Genomic DNA, 11,138 nt, shown 5'->3' with positions numbered 1-11,138 from the left:
AGTAATGGGATAAGGGAAGAGGGTGAATAGGAATGGGGGTAAAGGAATGGGATGGTGGAATAGCAATGGAGGAATAGGAGTGGCATGGGAGCACAGCACCACCTCCCTTCTCTGGTGGCCCTGAATGCCCCATCCCACCCCACAGAGAGGAGGAGATGCCTCCCCTGCCCCAGAGCTGAAATTGCCCTGCTGGCTGTGCCTGGGGCTGGCAGGGACAAGCAGCTGCCTGCAGGTCGCTCACACACCCACACAGAGCCCTGGTGATCCTGCAGGCACCGGGCCCAGCTCTCCAGCTGCCAGGGGAGACAACAGGCACAGCCCAGCACTCTTTGGAAGAGAGACGCATTGTCCTGGCCCCTGCCTTCATATTTTGTTAAGTTACACAAGGATGGAAAGGAGCAGCTTTGGGCCCCTGGCTCTCTGTAACACCACCCACCACAGTTTTATGTCCAGCACATGCACGAAGAAGAATCCAAGAGATCTCCTATTTCTCTTTTTATCAGAGCAGCTGTAAGGGGCAGCCCTGCCTGGCCATGGCAAAAACCAACTGGGATGGCCCCAGCTCTGTGTCCCTGGTGGCAGCTCAGCTCCCTCACATTCCTTTTACCTGTGGCCATTCCCAGGTGCCCCAGCAGCAGTGGGGAGCCCACAGAGCCCCAGCCCTGGTTCAGGTGATGTTCAGGCACTGCTGCATCATGTTTTTAAGTCCATAGTTCTGGATGTAAGAAGCACTTTGCATTTCATCAGATCCCAGTGTTTGAATATGAAATAAGTGATACTCAACCCTGCTACCCCCATAAGTGAGGCTGCCCAGCTCCTCCCAGAGAGCACATTCACCACCAACTCCCTTTTCCCTGGGTGGCCTGCAGGAGAAATGCATAAATCCTCTGATGAGCAGATCCAGGGAAGAGGAAGAGTCTGTTTCCTCCAGAGGAGATTTTCCCCCCAGATTAAGCTGCCTGTCCCATCACCTCCCACTGCACCTGAGGCAGCAGAGCCCTGAGCCCACCCAGGGTCAGTTTGAAGAGCCAAACTCCCAAAGCAGTGAGGGAAAGCAGGATGAGGGAGCAGCTGCCAGCAAAGCTTCTGGGGTGCTTCAAGCCCTGGGGAGCAAAGACTGGGGCAGGGTCTGCTGGGAATCATCAGCACTGGAGCAGTAGCCAGCAGCTTGCTGAGAACCCACAGCACAAAACCTTTGAGCTCATGGCTCAATTCCATCCTCACCTTCCGCTGGGAACCACACTTGGAGGGCTTGGAGAGGAGGAGAACCAGAGCCAGGGACACACCATGGGAACCTGAAATTCAGGTCCTTGGAATGAAAGAGCAGAGGCTGATGGGCTCCAGGCTGATGGGTGGCAGCAGGGAAGCTGCAGCAGAGCTGAACCATTGCCCCTGCACTGCCTCCAGCAGCAAAGGAGCAGCATCTGCTCAGCATCTCCCACATCCACACACAACTCCCGGTGAAATAACACAGCAGGGCCCCTGACCCAGCCTCAGCTCCTTCCCCACAGCAGTGATGGTGCCTGCAGAAGGTGAAACTCCTCTCAAAGAGTTCTCAGAGCTACTTCAGCCGCTCCAAGTCAAGCCTAGGAGTTTCAGCTCAAGGATTTGGTGGCAGCATGCTGCTCTCCTGCAGTTTAATGTACTTAGAAGAAAGATTCCACCCAGAAAATCTGCCCAGGGGCTCCAACACACTCCTGCAAGGCCTTGAGATGCTATTGGGAAAAAAAAAAAAGTTATGTCATCTGCAACAGCAGCTTAAAAGAGGGGTGGAAATAATTAAAGGCAAAAGGTACAAAGCCAAAAGTGCAATTTATTGACTGGTTTCAGAAGTAAAAAGGCTCAGCATCTCTGCTCCTCATGGTTTGGATGTCTGAGCTCTTCCAAGGTACTTCCACCCACCAGTTTAGAGCTGTGTCATGCTTCATCTTCAGAAGTTGAAGTCTTGCTTCTCTACTGAGAAATCATACAGCCCATCTTGGCCAGTCTGGGGCTCCAGATTTAAATTCTCCTAGGAGGAAAATGGTAGAAATCACTTACAGGGTCTGCATTTGAATAAACCTAAACTTTTCACAGCAACTCTGTTTTAGTCTCGTTTTAAAAATCCTGTCAAGTTCAGCTTGACTGAAGCAGAACTCCTGGAGACCAGGCCAAGCCCTCCTGCTCCTTGCAGCAGCCTGAAGCTGCAGTGTCCCTGCAGCCCACACACAACAGCAGCCAAACCTTTGGGCTCAGGCTCCAGAGGCAAAAGGAAATAAAAGTGGCTGCAGTGGTAGAGCTCACTGAAATTAAATGGCCTGCTTGGAACAGCAGCAAGCCAGGACTGCTCAGGGAAATGTTCCCTGGCATCCAGCCCCTCCAGCCAGAGCTGCTGTGGAGAATTTCCTGCATATCCTCTCACAGGGACACCCCACAGACCCTGCTCTGGCAAAGCTCTAAGCCAAAGCTTTGCCCCCTGCTGCAGCTCTCACCCAAACTGAGCCACACTTCCAAGGCCTGCCAGACCTCTAAGCCTCTTCCCTGATGTTTTCCCATCTGCAAGTCTAAGGCCAGGACCAAACATAGCATCTGTGACAGTCATTGGACCCTTGCAGGTCCTAGCTGGTGTCCTATCCTCTTTTTCCATGGATTCCTTACCATGAGAAGGGTCAAGTAATCCAAATGCAACCTGAGCACTGTTATCAGCTGAGTAGGAGGCTGCCATTCATAGTGACAAGCCAGCTCAGCTCTGAAGGAGGAAACTTCTCCACATTTGGTATTCATATCAGTAACTGCAGTAACTCCAGCTGATGCCAGTTTAGATTCCAGCAGCAAGATGCTATCAAGCCATCCATGTCTGTTGTCCAGCTCATTGGCTGACAACTCAGCTTTTACAGAGCTTTAAAAGCAGCTGGAAGAAGCTGCAAGGACTACTCTGGTCATGTGGAGGTCTCCTTTAAAATCCTCTTCCAGTATCCTTACAATCTGTGTTTCATTCCAGTGTGTAATAACTCCACATTTTCAGCAAGGGCTCACATACCTCATCAGAAAAGTATTTCTGTATGATGTCCAGGGCAGCTCTGTAGACCATGTCATTCTCATGGTTCTGCAAATCCTCAATTTTCTCCAGACCATCGAGTTCTTCCACCAGCAGACACAACTTCTCTGTCTTTCCCAGCTTCTCAGCTGCCTGCAGCATTGGAAAGCCAGGCAGGAAAACAGAACATCAGTTACAGGTCAGAGATGGTCTTTTCTGTAATTACAACCCTGATCTACAAGTCAAAGGCTCACTGCCCCTGAATTTATGGTCCCTTCCTGATGCCAGGGATGTGCCTGTGGAATACCAGTCTCTGCTGGGGGCTGCCAGCCAAACCAGAGAGCAGGGGATGAAGAGCAGCACTTAGGGAACTCAATCTTGCCAAGCCCTTTAGACAACCCAAGGGTATCCAAGACAAATTTAGACAACATGAAGTCTCTTACTCCAAAAAACCAACAGTCATTGTTCTAACCACACAAAGTGAGCATTTGGCTCACTCCTTGCTGCTCTTTGGGAGAAGGAAGTCAAGAGATGAGACCATATTAGGAAAAGATTAAAAAATGGCACCCAGGATGAGCAGATCTCACCAGGAAGAGATTTGAAATGGTGTCCAGGATGATCAGGATGGTTTTGCTGTCTTTGACCAAAAGCAGGTTGAGCAGAGGTTTGAGGACCCCGGAACGGACGAGCTCCACCACCTGATGCACTGTTGCTCCAGTTGTGAAGTTGGCCACCACCCACACAGCCTCCTTCTGAGCCTTGAAATCACCCTGGAAGAGCAGCACAGCAAAGGCATTCCCAAGCTTTAGTACCCTCCAGGATGAGTGTGAGGCCAGGATAACCATTTCCCTCATATGCAGCTTTCCCAGCCCCTTTGGGTGCTGCATGGACACCTGGCACAGGTGCCAAGGGCAGCCCCAGGATGTGTTTCCATGCAGGTGTACTCACAAATTGGGATGCTCAGGCTGTCCCAAGGACCTCTGAAGCAGCCTGCTCAGGTGGCTCTGGGACCAAATGCTTCACAAGGAGCCATCCCAGACCTCCTGAACCCCACATCCCTCCCTCAGCAGCCCTGTGCCCATCTCTCACCCTGTCAAGCAGCTCCACCAAAGGTGGCAATAACCCACAGGTGATGATCTGCTGGATCTGGTGGGAAGGCCCTGCTGCAATGTTGCTGAGGGTCCATGCTGCTTCCTTCTGGATCCCTGACTTGCTGTGCCTCAGCAGCCGGGGCAGGACAGTCAGGACACCAGCATCAATGGCTTCCTGGGTCTGCTGGTCTGTGCCTGTGACCACATTCCCGATGGCACGGAGAGCTGGAGTCTAGACAGAGATTAGAGGAGATGAGGAGAGTCCTTACCTCGAGGGATACATGTCAGAAAGCCCAGCAAGATCCCTCCCTAAGTGCTTGATCCTTCACACGATGAGAGCATTGTGGGTGATGGCTGTTTATTTACAGCCCTGTCGTCCCTTGTTTGCTCTAAGCAGCTTTAGAGCCTCTACCCAGCCTCCAGCCCCAGCCAGCAGAACAAGCAGCGGCTTGACAGGCAGGCAGTCAGTTCCATGAGGTGAGGGGACAGCACACCACAGCTGCCACACAGAACAAGGGCACCTGCCCTCCCTCTCCTCAGACCTTTCTACGTTAAGGGACCACAGGGTGGAGATTTGATTGTTCCCTACCATAATAATCAAATCTGGGCTGTCCATGAGCTGCACAAGCCTTGGGAGAATCCCTGTCTCCAACACAACTTGGATGCGATCGTTGCAGCCATCAGTGAGGTAGGAAACAGCCCAGCAGGAGTCAGCGATGACATGCCTGTCCTCGTGCTGCAGGAGGAGGACAAGGACTGGCAGAACCTTCTGCACAGCATCCAAGGGAGGGCAGGGGTTCTTGTTCCTGCACAGGTTTGACAGTGTCCAGGTGATGTTCCTCAGGAACCCAACCTGAAACACAAGGCAGGTGTGAGATCCTCACCACCCCCAAGGGCCTCTCAGTCTGTGTCAGCCTGTGAGGGTTCTCACACACACCAGAGACAGAACAGTGGGGCAGGAACCATTGCAGAGGGCAGAGACAAACCACAGAGCAGCAGCAGGAAGCTTGCAGGGCAAGTTCAGCCCTTCCACCTGCATATGCAAGCCTGCCTTGCACCAGTTTCATCTTATTCCTAGCCTGAGATAGTCAGAGGTGGATAAGAAAGGCCAGGATGGAAGAGATCACATTGACTTTGAGTGTCTGCTTGGCACCCCCAGCTTTGTGCATTGGCAGGGCCATAAAAGCAGTTTAGAGCAGGGTCTCATTCAACGACACAAAGTTTGCTGTGTACAAGGCAGACAGTGGACTCACCCACCACCCAAGGGATTAAGAGCTGTTAAATCAAGAAAATGGAAGGTTATTTACTGGAATTGCAGGTGACACCAGAGCCAGCAAGGGAGGAATCACATCATGAGCAATAAGGACATCCCTGTAGATGGGGCCATCCCCTGGACAGATAAAAAAGATTGGTCACTGCATCTGCCCAAGCCACAGGACAGTCAACATCAAACAGCAATCAGATCTGCAGGGCCAGGCCTGGGTGATCCACCAGCCACACACCATTAGCCATTTCCAGGTGGGAAGGATTTACTGGGCAGACTGGAGTGCCAGCAGGCCAGCCAGGCATGACCCATTCTGTTCTCCCTATGGTGACATTAATGGGTTAAACCATCCCAGCAGGACAGAGTCTTGCCCTTGGCTTTGGCCAAAATCCTCTTGCAGAGCCAACACAGGATCTCAAAGGCTGCCAGGCAACACCAAGGGGATGAAGGGTTATGGGGTTCAGTAGGGGCAGCAGCTCAGAGACCCAACTGCATGGACGGGAGCTCCAGTGCTTCATCTCCCCAGCAGAACCAGAATATTCCAAGGGCCCCACAAGGGTCATCAAGTCCCTGGCTCAGTCAGGGACCTCCAAACGCCCCTCCAGGTCTCCTCACCTGCAATGTTGCCCAGGGCCCACACTGACTGCTCGCTGATGTGCATGTGTGGGGAGGACAGCAGGGAGATGAAGGCTGGGATGGCTCCTCCCTCCACCACGGCCCTGGTGTGCTCCGAGGTGCCAGAGGCAATGTTGGTCAGTGCCCAGGCTGCCTCAAACTGCAGGGCAGCATTGTCAGCACGGCCCAGGAACTCCACCAGCCTGGGGATGATCCCCAGCTCGATGAACTGATCGATGGGAGGGTCCTTGTGCTTGGACAGAATTCTCCTGCGAGAGAGGACACAGCACAGCCAGCCATGAGGAGCCCTGCATGGTGCCACCTCAGCCATAGCCCTGTGGTCCTTTGTGCCCCCACCCTTGTGGGGACAGCCCTGCTCAGCACTGACCCTTTACAGAGCCAGCTCTCCAGTCCTTGTCCTGCCCAAGCATCTGGCACTCGATTTCTTGTGGGATCCAAGATAATTCCTGGCACAGCACAGGGCAGCACAGCCAACCCCTGGGTTGGGCTCATGCAGAACTGTGAGCCAAGCACAGCACAGAGGCCACAGAACAGGCACCAGCCGAGATTCCCATGGGCAGTTTGGGTTACCAGGCCCCTTCTCCCTTTGCCATCTCTCTAGAGAGCTCCTCAAACAGGAACTTGCAGCCCCCAGGCCCCAGCACAGCTCCAGCAGCTGGGCACATACCTGGTGGCCTGGGTGGCAAGCAGCTGCAGCTGGGTGTCTTCCCCATTGACGGCTTCCAGGATCTCCTCCAAGGAGGGCTGAATAATCTGTGTCACAGGGAATGATTCAGAGCCAGCCAGGGAGCCGGGACTCCCTCTGGTTTAATCTCAGCAGTCAATCAGCTGTCTAGACCCAGCTCAGTCACCACTTCATATCTAAGCAGTGTCTATTCTTTATGCAACACAGTTTGGAGATGAGGCAGAGGAAGACAATCCACAAAAGCCTTCAAGGCAGCTAATGCTTGTAATCAAGCAGTGAAAGAGTCACTGACACCATAATGGGCTGCGAGCTCAGTAATTACCCCTGGCTGTGCAGGGAGCCAGACAGGAGCAGCTCCCAGCAAGCCAGAGCACCAGCCTGTTCTACCTGCCATCAAGGGAGGCCAGCAGGACAGCATCACCATGAAAAACTGCACAGACAAAGGCCAGGCAGCCTGAAACACTCCCCAGCACTGGGCATGGAGATCAGGAATGGCACCAGCCACTTAACTCAGGTCACCCCAGCTGGAATTGATAGTGGCCCAAGTAGGGAATGATTGCTGCTGCACTGATCCTACCCAGGTGCAGAGCACCAAGCACTCACCACCTCAGCTGCTCTGTCTTCTCCCAGAGAGGGATTCTCCTCATGGATGGAAATGTTTCTGCGCTTCAGGAGCTGCTCATCCTTCTTGGCCTTCCTCAGCTCAACGCTCACCTCCACCCTCTGCCTCCGCAGGGTCTGGGGGAAGAACAGCATCCCACTCCTACCTGCACTGCCCCATTCCCCAGGGAGTTCATCCCTCTGCCCCACATTTCCCACAGGAGGAGTGGGGAGCCAGCACCTCCTCCCTGTGGCCTGGAGGGTGATGAAGGAGTTGGGACAGAGGAAGGCTCTAGCTCAGTGCCTCCCCAGGATATGGACTGCTGGATACACCAGCAACCAGTGGGTGTTTTTAAAAGTAGATTTTCTGAACCTGAAAGGCAAATCCTCATCTCCTCTACTGGCTTAAATCAAGCTGTCAGATCCTACATCTGACATCCCACACCAGCCCCAACTGCACAGGGATAACTGCTGTGGAGAGCTCAGCTGGCTGGGGCTGAGCCATCTCCCTTCTCCAGCCACACACCCAAAACTCACATCCCACTTGCCTGTACCACCACACTCCTTGCAGCCCAGCCAACCCCATACCACGTCCCAAAAACCACCCAAACATCCCAGCTGAAGGTATCCAGAGCCATTCCCCATTCCCTCCCACGTGTAGATTGGGGGCCATGGACCTTGAGAAGCCCCTCCTTCAGCTCCTGCCAGCAGTGGGGTCTGCTGGGGCCCAAAATGCTGGCACAGGCAGGTGGGTACTCACAGGTTCATCCTTGCCCTTGTTCTTGAACAACTGCTTGTGCTGGCTGTGCTTCCTGACTGGCATCTTGGCAGAGCTGAGAGAGGTGCTGGAACCCTCGCGGGCTCTTGGGGGTCAGCACAGAGCAGGGTCAGGTCACAGCTGCCCACAACCATCCCCTGCCAGCCACTGAGGGGGCTGGGACCCTCCACTCCCACCAGCAGCCCAGGCCACACATTTCCACCCCACACTCCCTGCAAGGGAGACACTGGAGATGCCCTGCCCCAAGCAGAGCTTGGTAGGATCCTCACACGCTGCAGCTGAGCCACTGAACTAAATACAAACACAAACTACCCCTTAATATCAGGCTACAAAAATTACAGCTGCTGCAATTCCAGGAGGAAGCCAGACACACAGCCCATGGTGACAGGAACACCCCCTTCCTCCAGCCCTCATCCTGGGGCTTTCACATTTACTGTGACACACCAGCCTGGCAAAGCCTCTCACCTCCAAAAGGAGCAGCTCAAGGTCTGATGTAAGGACACACAGCCACATCTAAGCCTCTCTCACTCCACCACAGAGCCCAACCTGGCTTCCTCCACCTGCACCCCAGCTAGCAAAGGCCCACAGTCACATGCAGGGACACAAAGGGACCAAGTTCAGCTGATAAAAAAAAAAAGTTCTGGAAGCCCAGCAACTATTACATGAAACAGGGACAGGTCAAAATAATTTCTAAGCACCTCCTAGCAAAAGCCAGAGGTGTACACACAAATAAACTAAGACCTGGCCTTCAGACAGCTTTTGTCAGAAAAACAAGGCTTCAGCCAGCAATAAGGGAGATGTTTTCAGAGCAGACACCATCATGGGACCCCTAAACCCAGGGTGTGCATCAACTCAGGGGCTGATCCCACACAGATGGTGCCTCCTCTCCTCCCCTCCAGGCTTACAGCCAACACCTGCAGCTCAGAGCAGCTTCCAAGGACTCCCTCACACCACCCTTTGAAGTTCAAGGTTTTGGTGTTTTGCTCATTCTGTCTCCCTGTTTCCTGTCCCAGTAACCAAGGCCAAGCACCAGCAGCATCACTCCTTTCCCATGCAGCCAGCAGAGCTCCTCCAGCTTCCAGAAGGGCCAGGCTGAGCCACCCTTTGGCTCAATGCACCATCCCCCATGGCCTAAATCCCAACACCCAAACATCAAGGTCTGCCCCAGCCTCCCCTCCTGTTCCCCCAACAGAGCCAAACACCCCAGAAATCTTCTTCTTTTGGGGGAAGCTTTCTCCACTCCATCCCAGCAGAAGGGCAGCATAGCCTACACACTGACCCCAGCCAAGCCCCAGACAGCCAGGAACCCATAGTGAGGTATGAGAGAATAAACAACAACCCAGCACCCAAAAGGAGAAGGAAAGGGGAAAAACACCCCACTTACTCTGACTGGGCCTCATACCCCACTGCCCTCAGCTGCCTCTTTTATTTCCCCCATGGGGCCACACACCCCCCCAGTGCCCCTCCATGATTGGCTCTCCCCAGGACAACCCCCCATTATCTGCACCTGCTCCCTCACCTGGATGCACCTGGGGATGGATGGATGGATGGATGGATGGATGGATGGATGGATGGATGGATGGATGGATGGATGGATGGATGGATGGATGGATGGATGGATGGATGGATGGATGGATGGATGGATGGATGGATGGATGGATGGATGGATGGAATGAGTCTGTCTTCTCTGGGCCACCACTCAACCCCCAGATCTCCTTCCTACATTTATGCTTTGCCAGCTTTGCCCTTGTTTTTGGCCAAGGCCCTTTGTGGTGATGCCAGCCTGTACCTGGCAGTGTCCTGGGCTCTGGGGGACAGTTTGGGCTCTGCCGCCCCATCACTGTCAGGGCACAGGCAATCTGAGGTGCCCCATTTTTTATCTGGGTAGTTTGGGGGTGGTGCTGGAGGGCAGGAGAGCACCTCCTCCAGTCAGAGGGGACCAGGGAGCCAGGCAGAATCAGCTGCACAGAGGTTGCAAGTGAACCAAGACAGGATTAAGCAACTTGGAGCATCATCAGGCACTGAGCTGCTGGCTGGCACAGCAGGGAGGTGGCAAGCAGAGAAACCCAGCAGGAGCCCATTATCTCCATGAGTCCTTTAGGTTTTGGCCAGGAGCTGCTGGGCAGCTCACAAAGTGCTGTGTTCTGTGCCCATGACAGTGTCCATCAGTCAGGAGACATTTTCATTTATGGAGCCCTTGCCCCAGTCCTGCTCTTGCTGCTCTGGCACACAGGGACAGCAGCTCCCTGACCCCCAGGTAAGCACTGCAGCAGGGCCTGGCTGCAGCACTGTGGGCAATTCTGGGGACACTGAGGCGCTGAAGACATCGTGGCCTGGCACCCCCTCCACACCATCACCCTTTTTAGCAAAGCCTCATAAAACCCTCTTGGTGTGGGCAGGGGTGCCAGCCTGGTCCTGCTGGTGGGGAAGGGAGGAGCAGTGTTTCCAAAATGGGTAGGGAAAACAGCAATTAAAATATTTAATTAAAACCTGACTTTAAATTACTTGACATCTCTTTGTACGAGGGAGATGGGGAACAAAGACACTCAGGGATGAGGAAGGTGATGCTGGGATGCAGATGGGAACTGCACCCTCCACACCATGCACTTCCCACCATGCACACAGAGCCATTCCAATCCAAATTATAGCAATTCAGGGAACAACTACTATTGTCCAGCATGGAAATACCTATGGAGACACACTGTGCAATACCCTGGCTGCTCAAAGCCCTGGATTCAAGTCCTGGGGTCCCACCAATTCTGCATTTCAAAGCAAATAAAATGAGCTGTACACAGCTTTATATGGAAGGTGATGGGGAGGTTTGAGGAAAGACCTTCAGATAAATCTGTTGTTTGTAGGCATTAAAAAGCCAGTTGTGCTAATCCTGGCTGCTGTGATTTTAAGCTTCAAGTGCCACTGGTTGCATTATCTTGTTTTTTGGCTGCTTGAGACAGGAAAATTACATTTCAATTGCTTTTTAATTCAACTTAATCTGGTGCAAAAGTTAGCGTGCACCCTCTAATTTTGTTTTCTAAGCGGTTTGTTTCCACTAATTCCTAATCAGCCAA

At 53.2% G+C, this 11,138-nt stretch overlaps 1 protein-coding gene across 2 annotated transcripts; it reads right to left on the bottom strand.

The window, feature by feature from the left end:
- Positions 1 to 1,793: 1,793 nt before the first annotated feature.
- Positions 1,794 to 8,554, bottom strand: KPNA7 (karyopherin subunit alpha 7). Of its 2 annotated transcripts, none has more exons than XM_059484032.1 (11): positions 8,536 to 8,554; positions 8,053 to 8,155; positions 7,296 to 7,430; positions 6,675 to 6,760; positions 5,987 to 6,255; positions 5,415 to 5,497; positions 4,697 to 4,960; positions 4,106 to 4,339; positions 3,604 to 3,786; positions 3,020 to 3,169; positions 1,794 to 2,011 (listed from the first exon to the last, which is right to left on the bottom strand). In XM_059484032.1, the coding sequence occupies exons 2-11, from the start codon at positions 8,113 to 8,115 to the stop codon at positions 1,931 to 1,933; spliced, it is 1,548 nt and encodes a 515-aa protein (XP_059340015.1). In that variant the 5' UTR covers positions 8,116 to 8,155; positions 8,536 to 8,554; the 3' UTR covers positions 1,794 to 1,930. The 2 variants fall into 2 exon arrangements, with proteins under 2 accessions (XP_059340015.1, XP_059340017.1); XM_059484034.1 differs by having other exon boundaries at positions 1,794 to 2,008.
- Positions 8,555 to 11,138: the final 2,584 nt, after the last annotated feature.

Source organism: Ammospiza nelsoni, chromosome 17 (assembly GCF_027579445.1).
Source record: "Ammospiza nelsoni isolate bAmmNel1 chromosome 17, bAmmNel1.pri, whole genome shotgun sequence".
NCBI classification, from domain to species: Eukaryota; Metazoa; Chordata; class Aves; order Passeriformes; family Passerellidae; genus Ammospiza; species Ammospiza nelsoni.
This window is presented reverse-complemented; position numbering and strand designations above follow the sequence as displayed.